We start from the raw sequence: 23,036 nt of genomic DNA, 5'->3' as shown, positions 1-23,036 counted from the left end.
GCAGTAGCTGGGGAATCATGGGTTACGTGGGGTGTTGGGCAGTAGGTGGGGGCAGGCTGGACCTGGCACAAGCAAGAGGGAATGGTTGGGCAGGTGTGAGGACGGTGGTGGCTGCTACTGCCCAGTACCCCAGCGGCTGCATCATCCCGGCTACTGCCCAGTACCCCAGCTACAGCCCAGTACCCCAGCTACAGCCCAGTACCCCAGCAGCTGCATCATCCCCGGCTACTGCCCAGTATCCCAGCTACTGCCCAGTACCCCAGCTACTGCCCAGTACTCCAGCTACTGCATCATTTCGATCTCGGAGATGTTCCTCATCAGCTTCCTTCCTGAGTGACGGAAGTGGTTTTGTTGCCCTTCTCTGTAGACGTTTTCTAGCTTTTCCTCGTCTCAGGTCGAGTATGATGACCAGAAGTGAGTACTGTATTATGATCGAGGTCTGACTGGGATATTGACCCGGCAGTGGTTACTGTTGGTGGTGGTGGTGACGTGTAGTGGTGAGCTCACAGTGGCAGGACCTGTGACCAGGGCTGCTCAACCGAGCCAGCAGGAGGCAGTAGGGATGGGAAAGTGTGCCTTCTGTTCCTGCTGCTGCTGCTGCTGTTGCATGTGTTGTGACAAAGACAGCTGGTCGGCCGTAGTGATGATGATGATGATGGTGGTGGTGATTATAGTGATGGTGTTGATGCGACACAGCTTGTCGTGGGATACGCCTCTTAGCAGGTGCAGCAACCTCCCGGTCCACGAGAAAATTTGCATAAATTGCATTTACTTACTTTGTGTGGTAGAACATGAGGGGAGGGGAGGATGGTTGTGGTGACTAAGGGGTGAGGTGTGGTTGTGTGTGTGTGTGTGTGTGTAAGGGAGGTGTGGTTGTGTGGTACAACTCTGTAAAGTGGATAAGGGGGGGGGTAGTATTGTTAATTTTTATTGAAGAAAATAATGGATGTATTTTATGATCTGAGACGCAGTTATAAGTGTTGTTTATTTCCTTATGATTTGGCAAGACGTGTTTATTTCAGTAGATTAAGATGCTGTATTGCTGGTAGCATGAACGGATGAACATACGTATATGTCGCTTTGTATACATAAAGTGTGTATAATGAACCAGCTGAAGAATGCGAAGCTCTTGTCATCCTGGCATTCACTTTGCCTACGGACACGCCCAGTTCTTTGTGTACAAGCTCTCCTTCCTTGGTGATTCCCAGTGTGACTCGTGGATACGTCTCGTGCCGTGACTGCAGGAGACATTACGGACGAGCGGACCCCATGTGTCCTGGTGAGTGTGTCCACCTTCCCAGTAGTGACCCTTGGATGATCGGGGGACACAACGTTGGGTTGGCTGGAGTAGACGTGTCACGTTCATTGTGGGACTCTGTTGTGGGAGAGGAAAGTGATCGCCTGGTGATGGATTCCTCGCCACACAAGACCCGGGAGGACGCACTGGTTACTCGGTCTGTCCATGAAGCCATGCGAGTGATTGATGACTCGGGAATTAGATCAGCGCTTGGAGAGGGATGCTGGGAGAGGGTTGGGCAGTAGCTGGCCTCGCCTTCGTCTCAGTCCGCATTTCGATAGCTGTTATGATAAGAGTTTTAGTCGTCGGAGTAAGGCCTTGGTTGTTATGACTGGTGAGTTGAGCATCAGACGTGGTTGATTAGCATCTGTTCAGCGCCACATGGAGGTGATAGCGGTGTGGCACGTCATGGTTCATAGCACGGGACTGGTGGCCTGGGCTGTTGGTGCAGGAGATGGTCGTTGTGATGGTAACAGAGAGGAGCACATGACATAGTACGTACTTGCTTTCCGTCCGTTGCTCCTCAGGATGGCGGCATCACGACCTCTACTAACCAGACTTTCTGGTACTGATGTCGTGGGAGACATGATTCCTTATTGTGCTTCTTGATTTGACGAGCAGTTAAACCCAGGGCAGCCACAGTGTTCACCAGCTGATGAAACAGTTGGGAAGATTGGGTTAAGGGATGAAGTAAATGATTATCATCACTGATTATTATCTAAAGAAGGATCTGCCAGGAACGAGGGGGCTTTAATCCCTTTGGTCTGATCAGTATAATAAAAGATGTGTTGAGAGGAATGTTATGACGGGGTCGAACTTCACAGTTCCAACACTTTTATGAAGTTTGATGCGGACTGTATAGTGCTCGAGGGCAGCAGAGTGTGGAGCTGGAAGTTCGCCGTGTGAAGGTGTGTTGGTAATGCAGGCGAGTAGTGCGTTACGTGGTTACGGAGGTCGGTGTCACGGCTGTTACCTGATGATGGTAACGTGAGTTGAGGCGTTACCTTATGCCTGTGGTGTAGGTTTACTTCGTGACACCTAAGTAACGCGGAGTTAGCAGTTGACGGTGACGGCAACAGGTTGAGGTCAGAGAGATAGATAGATAGATAGAGATAGATAGATAGATAGATAGATAGATAGAGAGAGAGAGAGAGAGAGAGAGAGAGAGAGAGAGAGAGAGAGAGAGAGAGAGAGAGAGAGAGAGAGTAGAATTTTTAGCCACCCTAGTTGTTTTTGCGCGAGCAGGACATCACAGGCGCTCGACAGACCCGCGTATCTAGAGAGTGTGACGGTCGAGGTGACGGAAGGCGCCGTCCCAGGTGACGGGAGTGAACAATGGACGGAAGTGATGGTTAACTGTACAGGGGGGTCGGGTCTACCAGGGAGAGGTCACACGAACACGCGTCTGCAGCACGTACCTGGCGGGGTCACGCGCTACCTGACGCGTGCCCTGGCACCAGATGAAGTGGGAGGAGGGGCGGGCGGGAAGAGGTAGGGAGAGGGGCAGGGGAGAGTTCTTGGGTGGGGGAGAGAGTGGTAGACGTACTGGAGCAGGTGGGTGTGGAGTAGGCAAGGAGAAGAGACGTGAGGAAAGTGAATCTTTATTGATAAACATATTTTTTCTACGTTTTTGTTGTGTCCCAAGGATGGTGTATTGCTGCCTGCAGTGCCACAGGCATGAAGTTGTTTATATTACAGTATAAGTGACGTAATGGCTCTTGCAACGACATGTACCCGTCCCTTATTGTCACGTTTATGTGTTGATGAAGTTTTCCTCTCATACCATCTTGGTAAAAACTTTTCCTTCGTCTTTTATTAAGTTAAGTTTGGCGGGTGACACGTCGAGAGAACGTCATCCTTTTCCGTCAGTGGTGGAAAGTAGATGTGTGGAAGGGTAGAGGTGTCGTGTGTGTGTGTGTGTGTGTGTGTGTGTGTGTGTGTGTGTGTGTGACATCAAACATGGCAGAAGTGAGAGGAATGTGAAGGCCTGGGAAATGCCACTCCAGACTGTTGTGAAGAGGACAAGGGAACAGCTGGAGAACAATCGTCTCGCGTTTTGGAATACCGGGAGAAGAGAGGAGTCGCTGGGAAAGGCGGAGTGATATGTGAGGACAAAGGAATGTGAACTCTGTCTTGGATAAGGTGCCTTAGTTGCTGGCTTGTTTGAGGGACAAACATGTGGTGTGCAGTACGTGACGACACTGTGACGGGGGAACGGCAAGTGTAGCCTCTGTACGTGACGACGGTGTGACGGGGCGGGTATGTGTAGCCTCACATGGCAAGGGGGCGTGACGGATCCGTAACCTTAATGCAACAAGGGTGCTTCAGGTGACGGCTGCGTTGGTGGCTCCGTGAGGGAGTGGCGATGGTGGGGGGCGATAGCTGCTGGTGACAGCGGCCCGCCCGAGGGGAACACATGACTGTCGAACACCGTGTGTAACCTTCTGTCATGCAGATAGTCGGGTTAGTCATCGTCTTACTATGTAAAACGCTGGTGCAGGATCTACAGGTGGCGTCTGTAGCGGTCTACAGGGACCTACAGGTGTCCCAAGGGTTACTCGCCTGCATGTGTCATCTGTTGTAATCTGTAGATGTCATCTGAAGTGAGCTACAGGCTTCGTCAGTTGTTCGTCTTCTACAGTATCTATAGTCAGTAGTACTCGTCTACAGGGACCTACAGGTGTCATCAGTAGTACTCTTCTACAGTATCTACAGTTGTCGTGAGTAGTACTCGTCTACAGGGATCTGCAGGTGTTGTCAGTGCATACCACGCTCGTCTATTCAGAATGGTTCATTTCTGAGCTACACATGAGACGTAAAACGCTTTTCATTTTAGAGTCACAAAAGCAATATTGGTAGAGTTATAACCTGTGTACAACTTTGTTTGAGAGGTTGAAGGTGAGTGGGTGTTGTCTGGGGCACCTGTGGCTGAAGAAGGGAAAGGTGGAAGGTGGGGATTGCCGGCCGGACTGGAGGCTTTGTGTTGTAGATGCAGGAGGTGTGTGTGTGTGTGTGTGTGTGTGTGTGTGTGTGTGTGTGTGTGTGTGTGTGTGTGTAATTACCATTTGTGAATACTAATTGTCTTTTGCTGGGCGAAAGTTTTGCTGTGATGTTGCTCCGTCTCTTAACTTTTATGTATGTACACACACACACACACACACACACACACACACACACACACACACACACACACACACACACCACACACATAACACACACACACACACACACACACACACACACACACACACACACACACACACACACACACACACACACTAGTGTGAACTAGTTCAGGGCCAGCAGCAGCAGCAGGAGCAGTGGGTTATGGTGTCAGAATTAACTTTATAGCTTCACGCGAAATGTTACCAGCGGACTACATCCTTGTATATGATGGTATTAGTGTTTGAGCATCATGACACAGTCCGCTAACCTCAGCGCATGATGATGATGATGATACGATTACCGCTAACGTTAGCGTGTCATGTTAAGATCCGTGGCTGAGCGTCACGTCCTAGGACACATGAGAGATGCCAGGAAGCGTGGGACACCAGGATGATATATGTGAACCGTTACCGTGAGTCTCCCCCCCCCCCCCTTCCCCGCTCCCACACACACACACACACACACACACACACACACACACACACACACACACTGGCATGATAAGCACAAGATGAGATCTTTATTCGTGGCAGCCTTGATGTAGTATCGTGTAATATTCAGTGGTAGGACCTCCTCTGCTGCCGGCTGAGAGAGAGAGAGAGAGAGAGAGAGAGAGAGAGAGAGAGAGAGAGAGAGAGAGAGAGAGAGAGAGAGAGAGGTTCATCTTAGGAGCCAGTAAGCTCACGTTGTTGCCACACGTCACACATGAACAACGCTGTCCAAGGAGTGCTCAGTGATTACCCCAGGCAACGGGAAGACGTATATCTCCCTGGCCGCGGCCCACGACGGCGCCCCCGCCGCTCCTCCTGCAGGAGCGTGGGAGCCAGCGACGCCTTGTGACGACCCCGACCATGGTGTTTAGGGCTCCTCCTCCTCCCAGCCGTTGTTGGTTGAGTCGTCCTCAGCCACAGGTCTTGACGGTCAGTGGGCGAGTGTGTGTGTGTTGGGGAAACCCAGTTAACGGAAGACCTGATGGTCGGTGACCAGGGTATCTGCTGGAGGAGGACGGTGAGAGGCTCCCGTATGCCTGATCTATATAGATGGAGACAGGATAGTAAAGCAGAAGGTTCCTCTCCCCTGAGCAGGAGGAGTCGTGAAGGAGTAAGTTAGGGGAGTGACGATGGAACACGCAAGGTTAAGGGTTTGAGTTAAGGGCTCCAGGGCCGGGGGTGGCGACCCTGGCCTCACGCCTTCCCCAGGGACACCGGACACTCCCCTTCCTCAACTGGCGCTGCAGTGTTGTAGCCCGGCCTCGTGTTGTGTGTTGTATTGCTCTGGTCCGGTGATGTTTGCCCTGGGTAGCTAGCTGGTGGTCGGCCTCTTGGTGGCGCTGGTTGTGGTCTCCCGGGCGTCCGTGTTGCTGTTGTGGTTGTGGGGACGGGTGTGCTGCCGTCTGTTCCCACGACAATGTTGTGGTAAGTGGATGGCAGGTGTGTGTGTGTGTGTGTGTGTGTGTGTGTGTGTGTGTGTGTGTGTGTGTGTCACCTCTGTCCCGCCGCGGGGATGGGTTGGGATTGGTGTCTCGCGGGGTGGGGAGGTGGGGGGGGGGGGGTGGATGTCCCTCACCTGTGCCCCAGGGGCTGCGCCCTTCATCCTACCCCTGGAGGTCGTCGGCGTCCTATCCCGGGGTCGTCGCCTCGCGTCCTCCCACGACCTGCACTCCTGCAACACACACACACACACACACACACACACACACACACACACACACACACACACACACACACATACACCATTAAATTTGCTTTGTAAAACCTGTCGTACGATGTCGATCGACTTCACCCGTATGTATCCAAAGCGTAGAAGTGTCCAGCTCTACCTTGATCTTAATCTCTTTTGTGATTGGTTAACTAGTTACAATTATGATTACCCCCTCCCCCCTAACCATTATGTAATTTCTCAACCGAGTATTTTCAGCCAAATGGCTGCTTAAATTCAATAAACCGTTCCTTATTTATTTATTTATTTATTTATTTATTTATGTACAGAGGCTGGTACTCGCTCAGTGAGAGCTGTCATTGGCGGTCCAGACTACGTTGTCCTAACTCACGTGAGCCACTGCGATCTGCAGGTGGCTTCTGCCGCTTACCTTAGTGAGGCAGTAACTGCTGCCTCAACATTGACTTCCCTTGTGAATTTCGCACAGCTGAAAATGTGAAATATTTTCAGTTGACGTGAAACCCCGTCCCTTCGAAGGAAATGGTCACGTGTGGCTGAATTGTCTTTTCCTGCAAGTTGTCGTTAACTTTCGCAAGTTATTATTAACTTCTTTATATTACTGTTCATCAAATAGACATTTAAAAGATCTATTCCTTCAGCCGGTGACCTCATTACAGGCCCGTAGTTCATCTGTTGCCTGTTTGCCCTCTGCTCCGTGCACCATCGCTCGCTTGTTAGAATACTTGAGTCGTATGATCAAGTTAATCTCCAGTATGACAAGTGAGTTAACTTTGTGAGCTATGGCAACTGAGTTCCTCACATGAGTGACTTTGTTCTATTAGTTAGTGAAGAACGGTTAGAAAAAGCTACCATGTATTGAATGTACCGTAGAGATCATTGTTCCCCTTCCATTTATTGTATTAAAATTGTTGTGATGTATATAAGTGGCAAGGATGGTATGTGTGTTATTTTAGTGATGAATCAAAAGTAATATAATTAATGTCAGTAGTCGATCATGAACCAGAAATATTGGCATCAGTGTAACTTGTTTAGTCGATACATTTTATATGAATACATATCAACAGTAATTACATTTCCCTCACCAAATTAGTTTTTCCTTTATTAAATTGCCTAACGCTCGATAATGATTTTTTCATTTTTTTATCTAGTCAGTCCTTCTCCCCTTGTTTTTCAATTTGTTTTCGTTCCATATATGATTGTGTTTCTGTTTGTCGTTACGGTTGTGTTGCTTGTGTTCTGTGTGTCAGTGGGTTTGGCCTGTGTTTGTGTTAATGTAGTTCATTGGGTGTTGTTTGTGTTTATGTGAGTGATTGTGTGTTTCGTGTGTTTCTGTAAATCATTCGGTTGGTGTTGCTTGTGTTTCTGTAAGTCATTCGGTTGGTGTTGCTTGTGTTTCTGTAAGTCAGTCAGTGGATGTTTCTCGTGCTTAATCAGTCAGTCGGTGTATGTCGCTTGTGTTTCCGTGGGTCAGTCGGTGGGTCTTGCTTGGATTTGTGTAAGTCGGTTAGTGGGTGTTGCTTGTGTGGTTGGCCAGGAAGTGAGGGCTTGACTCCCCTGGGGTGTGGCGGCACTATCTTGGGTGAGGTAGTCAGTGTGGTGGTGTGGCCGGCCTGGCGGCTGGCTGGTCGTGCTGCTGCAGATGGCCTGGCCTGAATGAACACCTTCTCGTGAGGAAGTCAGGCGTGTCAGGGAGGTACAGTAGCACTGTGGTCGTAGCACACCAACAGCAGAAGGTGTTGGTGAAGCTGGGACACTTGTGTGTTGTGGGTGTTGGTGAAGCTGGAACACTTGTGTTGTGAATGTAAGGCCAGTGTTGGACTGAGGGTGAGGTTGTAGTTGTGGTAAAGGTGACACAGGTCAGAGAGGTCATCGACGATGGCGGCTGTCGCAGGAAGCGGGTCGCAACAGCCTCCTGGTACAACCCCTCCAGCGGTGGCGCCAGTGTCTTATTGCCACAATAAATAATTTCCCGGGAGATAAACCTGCCAAAGTAAATAACTTCACCTGAAGTGAGGTTATGGAGGCTCCGTGCGTTCCTTATGAAATGTGTGTTTATTCTTGGCTGTGTGCCTCAGGTAAGGTGTGAAGGTAAAGTTTACATAGTGTATCATGGTCTTAAACACTCCACGTGAACTGGTTGCATGTTTAAAAATGTTAGGGTTGAGGCAGCGTTAGGGCCGGCATGTTAGAGTGGCAGGGTCGGTGTGTTAGAGGTGACGCAGTGTTAGTTTTGGTATGTTAGACGTGGTGGGATTTTTTGGATGACCTGGTGTTAGATGGAGCGTGAGAGGAACTCGACAGGCTCGTGTATGGTGACCGTCTCTGCACACGACGCGCCGCTCCACTGTGTGGGTCACGGGGGAAAGGAAGACACTAAGGTGAAGCAGCCAGAGGAAGGGACCGTGGACTGTATGTGGTCGCTACTGGTTGCCGTGGCTCCACCACAACTACCACAACCACCACCAACAACATTAGGTCGTGGGAGTCACGCGCGGCCCTCAGTGAGGTTTTATTGCCCCAATTCCCGCCGCTGATTGACTCACACACACACACACACACACACACACACACACACACACACACACACACACACACACACACACACACACACACACACGAGAACCGCCCTGCTTGGCTCTCCATCTCCGTCAGGAGGGACCTTCGTCCCCATCCATCTCGCCGAGCCTTACGTCTTAAGGGGTATTATCTGTTTCTCTCCCTCCCACTCTCTCCTTCTACATCCTTCCCTCCCTAACCTTCCTCTCTGTTCTCACTCGTAACTCCCTCCTGCGTCAGCCAGCCCTCTCAAGGGGGCTTCTCTCCTTGGTACAGGAAGCCCTCCAGACTGCCCCGGATCCCCGTGTCGAGTCGTCTGTTGCTGTCTCCGTCTCCCGTGACCGAGGCATCTGTTCCTTCTTCCGTCGTGATAAACCTTCCTTATCCTCCGGCAGCATCAGCTAGCTCTTCGTCTTACGTCTTCTGACGTTATCTCCGTCTTGTCGCTCACTTTTCGCATCGCTTTTGCACACACCCCCATCCTCCTCACATCCCTAATTCCAGGATTTATTGCTGACATGTTAGCATCCAGCCCTGCATCATAGGTGTCAGGACTGAGTTTTATAGAATGTTCGTTGAAACATTATCCCAATTTTACCATTAAACTTTTATTGGCATGATAGATAATGTATTAGAGGGTAGATAGACTTTCATTGGCATGATATATACCGTAGTAGAGGGTAGATAGACTTTCATTGGCATGATATATACTGTAGTTGACGATAGATAGACTTTTACAGTCGTTATTTATATTGCAGTGGGCGGGATAATTCTCCCCATTTGTGAGCGCAGTAGGAACCCCATTGATGAGAGAGTGATTGCCTCAGTACGTTGCCGCAGCTTGTGCTTCCATATCTGTCCAGTAATGTCTCACGACGGCAGTGGACCAGAGGAACATCAACACAGGTAGTAATGGCCGCGGGGGGGACCGTGCATTGTTAACACGACGGGACCGCTAATGGAAGGCCACAGTGGCTCAGTGTATCTGATCGCCGACCATTATCACCGTGCATGATGGCGTGGCAGAGGTGTTCTCGACGTCACGCACCCTGCTAGTGATGTAGACGAGGTCCTCACCTCGTCCAGATCACCACCAGGGTGCGTGGCGAGATCCTCGCCTCGTCCACATCACCACCAGGGTGCGTGGCGAGGTCCTCACCTCGTCCACATCACCACCAGGGTGCATGGCGAGGTCTTCACCTCGTCCACATCACCACCAGGGTGCGTGGCAAGGTCTTCACCTCGTCCACATCACGAGGACCTCGTCACGCATCCTGGACGATGAAAAAGATAGAGAACCTCTCCACCTGACAGACCGTGGCAGTGTGGTGCTGTTCCTCCTCACACATCAGGATGTCATGCCGTCCCAGGACCCTCACACGAGGACCTGAGTTTCCTCACACATCCTCCAGTACGTTAGGTGGGTCGCCCGAGATAGAGCGTGGGGTGTAATTGCATAACCCCGACACTGAAGTACAATAACCACAAGAAGAAGAAGAAGAAGAAGAAGAAGAAGAAGAAGAAGAAGTAGTGGCTCTACCACATTGTTCCCACTCCGTCTTACCACATGATCCAAAGGTCACGCCAGTGCACAGGCTGGGGACGACCCTCCTCAGTCATCGTCAGTAATCGCGTACTACGTCTTTTGTTGTGGTGTGTGTGGGTGTCTGCTTGGCCTCCCGGGTGACGGACACATCGGGGATATATTCCCATGACTCAGACGGCCCTCACCCTCCAGGATGCATTGTCTTATAATACCTGTGTTTCCAGCGGGTAATTACTCGATTGTATCCAGCAAGTAAGTGTCTCTCGTCTCAGCCAGCGTGGTATGGACGGAGGAAGTCTCTCCCCCCGCAACCCCAGTCGGTTGTGTAACCTCGAAGGCAGCGGGTCCAGGTGTCTTACCGAGAAAGACAGATCGTAATGAATTTGTTCGGTATCTTGCTGGGGGTTGGATTGTGCCCGGTGTCTGGGGGATCTGGAGGCATCGTAGACTTATCTAATTCCTTCATCAACCGAGTCTTGGAAAAGATTTATAGAACAGCTTAGTGTTGTTAACATACAGATCTTGTGGTTCCAGAAGTCTGCTGTTCAGGATGAAAAGAATTTAGTCCAGCTTCATGATGAGAACATATCTGGTCTGATGACATTTAGGATACTCCAGAAATTACTCATAACTTGTAAACAAATACAACAAAATTATTATAGGATGACGATGAGGATATAGGAAGTGCATGTGGCTAAATGGATACGTCACGTAGAACAACTGAAGTAGATACCATACATAAGTACAGCTGACTCCTGTTACATGGCATAATACCGTGAACTGGATCAGGAAGCATTACGTGTTGCATGCGACCACGAATTATCCAGTGGTGACAACCTATTAGTGAGAATATCAGATCCAGCACACAGTTAGACGAGGCATCGGCTCATCTCACCAACGATAAGGCTGACGTGTAGAAAGAGACGAGTCGAATAGAAAACACTGTGGTTCTGCATGGCACAGATTAAGCCGGCCAGCATTGTTCTTGGTCAGTTGATAAGGAACATTGAAACAATCAGGATCCCAGAGATTTACTCAAACCTTAGGAGACCCGTTTTCCACTCCGGCAGCATCTGTCTGTCTGTACGAGGGCCCTGAGGGCATCATGCCTCAAGGGCCTCAGGAAGAAGGTTATTTATTGCACAGGAGTCGAGGTAGGCGATTACTCTCCATTGACTGGGTTTATGGCTTAAGCTTCGGGAGGTTGAGGGAGCATTTCCACCCTTACATGAAGCCAGGTCGGGGGAAGTACTCTAGGTGGTGTGCATGTGAGTGAAGTCGCACAGAACGTGAAGTCTCGTGTAGACGTCTTATCTCGTGGACGTGAACATGAGGTTGGAGAAGCTTTCCCAGAGGTACGTCTCGTGTGTGTGTGTGTGTGTGTGTGTGTGTGTGTGTGTGTGTGTGTGTGTGTGTATGGGAGAGGCTAGTGGCTCCGGAAGCCCCCAGGGTGTGTGAGTAGGTTAGGGAGGGAGAGGTACCCTGATAAGGAGGAGGGCAGGTGGCGAAAGGGGCCTCAGGGAAAACGGAGGGGGAGGAGGGGAGATGTTAGCTGGATGGAGGGGGTCCCAAGCACAAGTGGTGGCGATGATGGAAGGGGGTTCCACCTACTGGGAGGTTGGAAATGGCTGCGGGTCTTGAAGGGGGGCGGGCAGTAGGATGGGCAGTGGTCCCCAGGAAGGATGGTGAGGAGGACTGCTCGGCAGGTAAATAGAATAGGAGGAATAAAGGAACTTTGCAGCACAGATCTTAAAGGAAGTGAGAAGGGGAGGGGGGGTTGAAGACAGTGTTATTGGTTAGGGCAGGATGGCTGGGGGAGGAGACTGGTTGGGGCCGGATGCCTGGGGGAGGAGACTGCTTGGGGCAGGATGGCTGGGGGAGGAGACTGGTTGGGGCAGGATGGCTGGGGGAGGAGACTGGTTGGGGCAGGATGGCTGGGGGAGGAGACTGGTTGGGGCAGGATGGCTGGGACAGTAAGAGTGGTGGTGGCCGCAGCCTGGAAGCCTGTGTACCATTCCTGACATGTTTAAGGAGGCCACAGAGGCAGCCAGAGAGAGGGAGAGATCTCTCCTTACTGTCACACTGCGTCTGGCAGATAGCTTGGTAATGTCTCTCTCTCTCTCTCTCTCTCTCTCTCTCTCTCTCTCTCTCTCTCTCTCTCTCTCTCTCTCTCTCTCTCTCTCTCTCTCTCTCTCTCTCTCTCGTTGTCTTATATTTTTCATCCCATTCATCTTTTGAGTTTGCTCCCCAGTGCTTCTGTTTAGTCTCCTTTCATGTTACTTCTCCATTTTATTATTTCAGACATTCTCCTTCTACTGTGTGACTTTCTTTTTCTTTTTTTTTGTATGTTTTCTTTTCCGTCACAGAGTCTTTGCTATTGTTTTCCGTCCGCGCAATTCCTGTCTTTGACTTTCCTCTTTTTTTTTCTCTCTTCCCCTCTTGTTCTGTATTCTCCTTCCTTCTTCCGTTCACACACACTAAGGGTTTTCCCTCCCTCATCATTCTACATATTCTTCACCACTTTAATTCTCATCTCATTTAATAATTTTTTCAGTCTTTTATTTTATTCTGTACAGCATTAATATACGTATGTGTTTGCGCCCACGTTTCCGTGCATCATTTTGATGTGATTTATGATGGACTCTCGTGTGTTTCCTCATTATCAGAACCGATATAATTTACTAGTGATAAGATCGATGAAATGTATGACCGAAAAATTAACAGAGTAAATGAGATTTCCAGTGTTGTGGGGTGTCTTGTGGGAGGCCAAGACGCTCTCATACTTCCAGCAGCAGAAGCAGCATCGCCTACAACAAGGTATAAACACCAGTGACTGAACATAGCAGCGCCAGCAGTAAAGTGATCAACAGTACGACGGAACAGTTGCGGCAGCAAGGCCAAAAGTCACACCACTTAATAACGGAACCGTAACATCTTAAGGAGGAGCCGCAGTACTGCAGCAATCCCAGTGAATGCGAGAGCACCGGCACAGCAGTGGTGCAGCATTCCTAGGAACAGTGAAAGGAAGAACCATCGCCAGCCTTAACAGCAGCGGCATACATATAGCATAGCTGCGGTGCAGCATTTCCGGGAACTGTGGTGGAAGCAGGAGCAGGACCAGCTGTAGGAGGAGGACCACGAGCCTCGTGATGGCTGTGTGTACGTAGTACGTGGCGGGTTGAGACGACAGGTAAGACAAAGGCCGGGGCAGCCCCAGGTCGCTGGAGCGTCCGTAGTGTCCCTGCGTGAGTCAGGCTCCTCCCTAGAGTTGATTATGACTCCCTCAGTCCGGCCAGGGGGTGGGGGGCGTGAGGTGGCTTCCCCGCGCGTCCTCACGCCATCATTGGCTCTCGAGCTCTCTCTAGGTAATTTCATGTGGAATGGGATTTTTATGGGGTTATCATAATGTTTAGGTTGTGTTGGACGAAGATAAGGGAGGAAAATTATTTTACGAGGTGGTGAAGGTGAGACGAGAATGGGTCATCCTCTTCAGACCTGCGCCTTTTTCCTGGGGCTTCTCGTCCTCTCGTTCCTCTTGGTCCCTCCATTGTCTTCACAAACCCTCTGCTGCAACTTGTGTTTGCCTCCTCATCATCCTCTGCTTCCAGTGTCCGTGATCCTTCGTACATGTGTGGCCCTCCTGTGGTCATCCTGCTGCGTCCTCTTCCCACCCCTTCTACTTCACCCCTCCTCACTTCCCCTCTTAATTTACCCTGGACTCTCCATCTTCCTCTGTTCCCCCTATCATCACTCTCTTGTTCACTCACACCATTCTGTTGAAGTTGCTTCAGAAATTGTGAAGGACGGGTGATGTAGTGGTTCCTCCTGCCAGGGGCTCGTGCCAGAACCTCCTGTTATCGGTGGTCCCTTACTTAAGACGCCCAACAACCATCTGACTCTTCCGTCAGGAGGGCTGCTCCACGCCCGCGTGTGACATGTCGACGAGTGGCATAACAAGTTATCATGACTTCCACCGTAAGTTTGACCTGTCAGGAATTATTGATGGTTGTGTGGATTCGTCTGCGCGTCCTCCCTGCCGATCGTTTAGCGTGAATTTGGCGAATACGTCGTCTGGCGAATCCTAACACCTGGTGTATTTCACCAATCCTCCCCTCCCCCACCCCCCTTCTGATCACCACCAGGTACGTTGTGGTCACCCCTTATGGCCTGGGGTGTAAAGGGCCCCCACAACTTTGACGCTAGACGTGATATTGCTCTGGTGGTTCCCTCCCACCCCATCCTTCTGCCCTGGAGCAAATGTTATTAGCGTGGTTGGAACCTTGGCGTACCGTGCGTTATGCCTCACCTGGCTCCGTTGAGGGTGCTGCTGCTGCTGCTGCTGCTGCTGCTGCTGCTGCTGCTGACGCGTGGCTTAATCCTGTTGAGTGCATCGTCAGCGTTGTTGTGGTGGTTGGCCGGGAATGCATCGATGGGTACGTGAGTCTTGTGAGTTAGGTGTATGAGTCTTTGGCTTTGGTTCGTTGTGAGTGAGTGGTAGGCGTGTATGAGGCGAGTAAAACTTGAGGAGGTGTGTTGGGATGAGTGTGGGAAAGGTGATGTGGTAAGGTGGTGGTGGCGAGGACTGAGGCAGTGGCTCCTCCGGGGCATGGAAGTTGTTCACCACGACGATGATGATGCCTGGTACCACTCCCTCTTATGCCTTGCCCCTCCCCTGCTCCGGCTACCACCACCTACTCCTGCTCTTGTTGATGTCCCGTCTGCTGATGATGGGACGCTTTTGCCCTCACCTGCTACCTCTGCTGTTGCTTCCCCACCTCCTGTTATTCTCACACCTTTTTCTGTAGTTGGTGTCCCACATGCTGCTACTGTCCCACCTACTGTTGTTTACTGTCCCATCTCCTGCTACTCTACCATCTGTTCGTACCGTTGCTGTTACCGTCCTTCCTGTTGTTACCTTTTCTTGTGCTGGTGTTTTCTTGAAGCGTCCGTTGCTACTGCATTTATTATCCACCATCTCTCGGTGTTGTCCTGTTACTCCTGTTGTCACACTTGCTGTTACTGTATCACTCCTGTGCTGCCCCCACTCCCCCCAACCCCGTCTGTGACTGTGGCTAATAACTGTTACGACTTTTTTTCACTCGGCGACTGAGCTCTTTTGTTACTTGCGGATGCTGTGGTGGTGATGGTGGTGGTGATGGTGGTGGTGGCTGTGGTGGTAGTGATGGTGGTGGTGGTGGTGACTGTATTGCCATCGACGTCTTCGTAGTGGCAGCGGAATGTAGAATGTCTCACAGTGTCCAGCTACAGTGGTGTTTGTTGTTGTAGCTGCCACTGTGGTAATCCAGGTGGGTTGCGGTTAGGACACTGATGGCATAGCAAAGGAAGACTTACAGGACTTATGAAATATCTTTCTGCTTTGTCCTCAAGGAGGAATTATGGGAGTATACTACTGTCCCATGACCTCGTGAACTTGTGTGCGCGGGATGCGCAGACGCACTCACACTTGCAATGATGTTCTCGCTCGAAGCGCACGTCCGGCAGCGCAGGTCCAGGTGGATGGATGTTGCCGGATGTTTGACGATTATCATAAAACATATCTAGAGACGTGAGAATCCCTTTTTCATGCACGCGAGCCTAAGGGTGCTCTGCTTCCTCAGGCACATAGTGACCTTTGCATCCATAGCCGCAGCTGTTAAGGGCGACAGTAGCGTCAGCCATAGCAACAGCACGCACAGCAACACGAGCAGCCGCAGGAGCACCCGCAGCTGTGCAACACAAGCAGGCGCAGGTAGGGCGTCAACGCCCAAGAGTATCAGGTCCAGCACCTCCATTAAAGGTCCCTTTAGCCTCCGTCCCTCCGGTGGTAGTGGCCACACAGGTTCCCGGGACAGTCCAGACGCGGCGGGTCCCAGGCTGGTTGTCGGTGCTTCAAGATGCTGCCGCCCGCAGGCTATTCAGACGTGTAGTGCTGGTCCCCCCTCCCCCCCTCCACCAGCGCTATGCTGACTTATGCAGGGGCATGGGGGCAGGGGTCGGGCGGGGCGGAGAGAAAAGAACGGTGGGGCGGGGTTGAGAGAGTGGAGAGGATCGTAAAGGGTCGGGGGATCGGGGATGTTAGAAGTGGGGCGATCACAAGGACTAACAGTGAGGGTAATTATCGTAAGGGCGAAGGAAGATGGGATGTGAGACTAGGAGGACGGGGGGGCTGGGCTGGGCATAAGTGATAGTGGTCCCTGTGGGTGATTGTGAGGCGGGTGGTGTGAGGGAGAGAGGGGGATGGATGACTGTGGTGCAGCATCCTGATCGTACCGGCCCCCAGTGTGGTGCGGACTCGGGTAATTACAGGTGAGGTGCGGGTAATCTCCACGCCACTCGTGTAGGTGTTTGCTCTGTACGCTGATAGTTGGGGGGGAAGACTAGAGGATGCGGTGAGCGAAAGTTTTCTCGTTCAGTCGTGTGATTAATAGCATTTAAGAGTGAACAAAATAAAAACTTTAGATATATATTGTACTGTGTTTTATGATAATGGCAGTTTTTGATAATGTCTCTTCTCTTCTCTTTACAGGTAAGGACTGAAAGCATTACGGCCTGAGAGCGCATCATCTTTCTTCCTCATCTTTCGCCATCAAGGGTTTGATGCAAATACTCTGGTCTGCGCATGGCAATCGCTTACTCACTACCACTTAACGCTTTAGCGATCTTGACCTGACGCTGGCTGTACATTCCCACGCCCCTCAGGAGCGACTGGGTATCCTCCTGCTGTTAATGCTTCGGTAATTCGAGATGAGATGATCTCGCTCGTGGGGGAAAGGAGTCTTGTGGTTCACATGACGGCGCGAATCAACTGGGTCGGGTTGTGTGGGATTGATAAATGCGCCGCATTTATGGTCGAAAGAAGATAATAGTTTTTTTTTTTTTTATCATCGTAGTAGTAGCTATTAGCGTAATCATTGACTCTTGTAAGTGAGAAGTTTGGAAAAGATGTGATTCAGTTGTGGATTCTTCATGAATATTTTATATCGTGGAGAGTTAGGTTAATAAGATGCTTATTTGTAGCTGAAGAAGTTCTTTTTTTATCTGGTAAACTCAGACATTTCATAATTCACCATTTGCTCTTTCAGTTTTTTTTTCTTTTCTTTTTTTACCGTAAAACTTGGGCAAGTTACACTCACAGCGAATCTGATATATTGCGATTGACGCTAACTGACCATATTGATTGTTCAGCGTTTAAAGCCAGATAACTGTGTAGATTGTCCTGCGTTTAAAGTCAGGTAATCATATACATTGTTCAGCGTTGAAAGCGAGGTAACCATATAAATTACTGTAGAGGAAATTCATCCTGGGCAGTATTTCAATAGAGTGATTACAGAACAAGACATGAACTGTAGGAGGTCCTTGGTGAAGTGTATTCTCCGTAGCGCGTGGACCATGTGTGCCTGCGGGTGTGGGTGTCATGTATTATGGTCTTCTGGGCTCCGGAGGGTACAGATGGAGGTCCTGTGGTGGCCAGGAGAGCAGGGGTTCCAGGGGTCTCTCTCTCTCTCTCTCTCTCTCTCTCTCTCTCTCTCTCTCTCTCTCTCTCTCTCTCTCTCTCTCTCTCTCTCTCATCAGACATTTTTGAATTTCCGTTCACATATTTACGTTCCCGGTCGTTACGTGGAAGGCGGGCGGTTGGTCTTCGCCGTGGGTCAGGACGAGACTTTTAATTTCCGATGACCGGCTCTCCTGCTTAATGTTCCATTGCATCAGACTCGCCTCGGATAGTATCATAGTTTTTTTTATTCCGTTTAGCTTTAACACGGGTTCGAGGATGGGGTTCATTCGTATGAAGGTCTTTCTCCTATGTTCCGGGGCAAGTCGCTACTTGTTGCATACATATAAAGTTCGAGCATGCCGGTACGACCCCCAGATAAAGCCTGACCTTTGACCTGACTCTTGAAGGGGCCATTATATCGAGGGGTCTTCCTGTCACGTGCTCATGAGGGTAATCATGGTCGTTCCTGTTGTGCTGGGTAAGGTCATCCCTGCCGTGGGCGAGAGTTCCATTTTCGAAGGTTCTCGTCTTAGGTTTCAAGTTGGCTTTTGAACCGATGTGGTGAAGTTCCTCGTTCTCTCGACCTCCTGCTCAGGTTGGACGATGGGGCCAACCTGGGTATCAGGAACTACGTCCAGCAAGCGTCCATCCCAAGATCTGCCGGCGTCTAAGATGGATCATTCTTCTCGTGTTGACGTCAAGAGTCGATTAGATTATTACTTATGTTTAAGTGGGAATCGTGCCGCCTCATCTCCAGGCCTGGTGGTCACATTTTCTCTAATCATTTGAGTAATTGGAACACTGATGTCTCGTTGGATACGTCCCGCACTGATTTTGCTTCTGAATGTTGTTCCATATCTACAGGAGTCTCATTCGCCTCAAGAAGGAGTACTACTCAACATGCCAAACAGCCCTCTCTCCTCTCTCCTGTTGCCTGAATGAAATCACAATCCTTCCGCCGTATTAACTCATTTTCTCTCACCTCTCTTCAACCATCCCTCTCTCGTGTGCCATGATGTTGCTTCCCACTCTCTACCTCTCTCTGTTGTAGGGGTATGATCTCGGCCACTGCTCCCATGAGCTATAGGCGTGTGTCCCAGCCCATGAGATCTGGCCCCACGGCACGTGTCTGGCTTCTTAACGTAGTTTCTGTGTGGTGATCAGTCACACGAGGATTAACCGTTATGATGCCTCTCCTCCCATTCTCTTACAGCTAAGCTGGGGCATTGTCTTCTTTCCTCCTCTCTGTCTTCCTCTAACTTTTCCACTTTTCAAGAGACTGGTCAAGAAACACATGACTCAGAGGCTCAGATTAATCTTTTTTTTCTTGCATTTTTTCCTTTTTAATTCTCAATATTTAGCCATTGATCCGAGATGGCCACGACTCGGGCAGGCTTTTGTCCGCGCCATGTTGGGCTGCTGTATTAAAAAGGAAGCGTTGCTGGGAATTGCTTTGCTCATAATTCTGACCTTCGCGCTCCCCCACCCCCACCCACTGCGATGGTCATTTACCCAGACTAACAAGTGCTTTAATCTCGGCTGCTTCTGGTGAACTGAAAAATTTCTTGGGCGTGTAATGTATATCTGGGTATGAAAGGCAGTTTGTATATATAGTGATCACTTCATGCCACTTGTCAGAATTACTCTAACAATATATATATATATATATATATATATATATATATATATATATATATATATATATATATATATATATATATAAAGAAATATTTGCGATGCATACCAGTAAAGTTTTGAGTATGTAAAGGATATTGTACATAGGTATCTGTGGAACATACTGGTGTTCAGAGGCAAGTGGAGAGTTTGAGAGTGGAGTGTAGGGTGAGAGAGGGACTCACCCTGAGGGGAGTATAGGGTGAGAGAGGGAATCACCCTGAACCCCAGGCCTGCCGTCTGACAGGTGCTGGGAATGAGAGGGTGTCAAGTAACCACGGAACTAATTAACACTTACGTTACTGTTGATGTTACCGTGGCCAGGTCACGTAGCACGGCGACGTGACCCATGGCAGTGGAAAGGCTAGGTCGGGTCTGCAAGTTGAACTAACACAGAGAGTGGCAGGTGAGGGTGAGGTCAACCTGAGAATGGAGGCAAGTGTGACAGGTAACACTGGTGATGGCGTGTACATTAATATGGCGTCACTGATGGCTGCAGGCGTAACCACCGGCAGCCGTAACGCCGTGAGGAAGTAACGGAGGCGGTGACGCCCAGGGTGTGACGCCGCCGAGGAGGAGGAGATGGAGGTGTGGTCGTGGATGTGTGGTCGTGAGGGGGAAGAGTCTTCCTACCCACAGGTCTCCGCCGCTCCCCTACCCGCAGGTGAGGCGACCATCTTCACACACGCCTCATCACCATCATTATCGTCGTCACCCTCATCTCCATCACCACCACCGACCTCACTATCATCATCATCATCATCATCATTATCATGACCCTCCACCACTACCACTCCTCACACACGTTATAACCCCTTCAGGAGTGTATCCAAGAGATTGTACCCACGGCTTCAGTGTGTGGTCAGGTACCCCTCTGGTGAAGGGGTGCTGAACTGACCAGAGGAGTGAGGGTGCTCTCTAACCCCAAGTTTGATGATTAAGGTACGTGTGTACCTCGTGAAGGTAAGTCTATGATGGAGGAGAACTGAAAGGTTTTCGTATGTGTTTTGATAGACCGGGTGTCGGGTTGTGAGCCCCCTCCCCGGGTGTGCCAGAAGGCTGTCGTGTGGTGTAGGTGTCTGGGTGTAGGTAGACCCGGGCGGAGTGTTCCATAAGGGGAGGGAGGAGGGTGGAGTAGGGGGATGGGTGTTCCCCAGTGTTCATGATGGGTGTAGCTTCAGTAGGGCAGGGGTGGGACCGTATATGTGAGGTGTGGGTGTAGTGCCCCCGGTTATTTTAGTGTTCCGCTGGCGTGAGAGAGAGAGAGAGAGAGAGAGAGAGAGAGAGAGAGAGAGAGAGAGAGAGAGAGAGAGAGAGAGAGAGAGAGAGAGAGACGGGGCAGGTGCTGAGGACACGCGACAGCCTGGGTACTACGTTCCCTTATCTCGGGACAATCTACGACCCTCCGCACCTGACGCAGCTCGACAAAAGTTATTACAGCACCAACTCAGGTCAGAAGCAGAGGTGTTGACAGCACCGTAAGTTAGGTCCAGAACCAGTAGTGTTGACACCGTCGTAAAGTGGCTGTTGTTGGAACGCGCTTCCCCCATAAAGTTGTCGGCAGCGGAGGAGTTTGGAAAGAGTCGGCCTTGGTCTGCGTGGGGCCGTGTGGTCTGTAGCTCGCGATGGGAACCCGCTCTTGGTGGCTTCGTCAACTGCTGATCTTGGCTACAGAAATAGAAAAGATAATGTCGTTTGCGTCATAATCAAGTGATTAGCGAATTAGGTTGACGTTAAGACTGATTATGATTAGCAAATTAAAGATATTGAATGGGTTTTGTAACATTTGGTGACTATGAAGCGAAGTGGTGTAATCTGTGTGACATTTGGAACTCTCTTGTCTGGTTGTGTTTGGTAGTTGGTGTAGTCGTGTTCCATTACTGCCAGTTTACTCACTGGTCGTGGTGCAGTGCAACCCAAGGTTGGTGGGGATGGTCGTGGCCTCGTCCCAACCGTGGCGTAGGAGGGAGAGAGGGCGTCCGGGTGGTGTGTATGGGCGTGGATGAAGAGCGTGATCGTACCTCATCCCAAGTCGACTCTAACTCTCCTACACCTATGGCTCCGACGATGATACCTTTTGCACACACCCGCCTCACGTTGCTTGACTGACCCCAGACTGAACTGTGAGGCTTTGTATTCGTCTGAGAACCTGAGGTATATTTTCTATGAATCTCAGATCAGCATCGGATGACCTTAAGGTCAAGTGCTTGAGTTTTCGAAGCCTGGGAGACATTTCTGGGGATGATTATCAAAACGTTGACCTCAGGGGCTGAAGTGTCCCCTCGACGTGGTTAGCGATGACCACATGTGGTGACGTGGTGAGCGGACATGTGCTGACGTCGTTACATGATGGGTGACGTCGTGTCATACGACTCTTGATGCCGGCAGTGATAACGTGCATTGTGCCATCTTGACGTGGCGTCCTGGCTTGTGACATCCGGACGTATGATGTCGTGACGTGGTTCTCCAGGGACGTGGGTGAAGATGTATTTGCTTCGATGTGACGTGTATCATGACGTGGCACTTGACACTATTATCGTAATTATTGCCCTCAGTATCTTAATCTTTTATGTGGTCAATAAAGATAGCAAAATAACTTGGTTATTGATAGAAGATGGACCAGTGATGTGGTTATTGTTACAAGACGGACCAGTGACGTGGATATTGACACAAGATGACCCTGTGATATGGTTTCTGACACATTGACCTCCTAGTTGACCAAGTAACATTTTATGTTTTGGTCGAGACATTCCGTGGCATAACAAGTCTTGGATTCATCAGCTTTATGTGTAAAGCAGACGAACTTGGTTTATGTGTCAAGCATACGAACCTGGTTTATGTATAAACCAGGTTCGTCTGGTCTAATGTAGCACGTCGCCTCTCAACCACCTCGTTTCTGAGCTGATTAAGGATAGTTCTGCGTGACCGTCCTTATTGTTCCTCAGTCGGAGGATCATAGTGGTGCTCTCTCTCTCTCTCTCTCTCTCTCTCTCTCTCTCTCTCTCTCTCTCTCTCTCTCTCTCTCTCTCTCTCTCTCTCTCTCTCTCTCTCTCTCCTTTTTTTAAAGCAGGACGACCGAAGGTGACCACATTGCTGAAGGTGAGGGTGAGGACGCACCAGGGACCAGCAGAGAGTGAGTATTAAGTTTCTTAAACTTGATCTCGAATGAGTTGCAGCTGAACCTTGAATTTTCTTCGCCGATTTAACAGTTTCCAGCACACGCTCCTGACATAGCTCAAGTTCATTGTATTTCATTGCGCATATTTTTTCCTCGTTACCCTTATGTAGAATGTACTACATTATGTAGCTCTACGTAGTTCATACTGTAGCTTGTCTTTTCGTATTTCCTGCCGACATGTAAAAGAATTAAAGAAATACTTTGAACTTAGATTCATTTGCCGCCAGCGAGCTGTCTATCAGTTTGTTTCTGTCATCTTGTATCTTTAGACGTCTACTGTCTGTCACGAGAGATGGGCGTCGCCAGGGGTGGGCTGCAGGCTTAGGGTGGGGAGGGGTCATCAGAGGTGGGCGGTAGGCCTTGGGCGTCACCAGGAGTGGGTGGCAGGCCTGGTTATGTGTCAACAGGGGTGGGCGGCAGCGGGGACTGGGCGTAGTCCTTATGG

At 50.1% G+C, this 23,036-nt stretch overlaps 1 protein-coding gene across 3 annotated transcripts in view; it reads left to right on the top strand.

The window, feature by feature from the left end:
- step (cytohesin steppke) overlaps positions 1 to 23,036 on the top strand; it is a 369,634-nt gene that overhangs the window by 136,360 nt on the left and 210,238 nt on the right. The window contains exon 2 of one of the 3 annotated variants that reach the window (XM_071669042.1): positions 19,913 to 20,077. The exons of the other annotated variants lie outside the window; for them this stretch is intronic. Coding sequence (XP_071525143.1) covers positions 19,996 to 20,077 — 82 coding nt within the window. The 5' untranslated portion in view covers positions 19,913 to 19,995. The remainder of the gene's footprint in view (positions 1 to 19,912; positions 20,078 to 23,036) is intronic. 3 annotated transcript variants of the gene reach the window in all.

The sequence above is a fragment of the Panulirus ornatus genome, chromosome 13 (assembly GCF_036320965.1).
Source record: "Panulirus ornatus isolate Po-2019 chromosome 13, ASM3632096v1, whole genome shotgun sequence".
Taxonomy (NCBI): Eukaryota; Metazoa; Arthropoda; class Malacostraca; order Decapoda; family Palinuridae; genus Panulirus; species Panulirus ornatus.
This window is presented reverse-complemented; position numbering and strand designations above follow the sequence as displayed.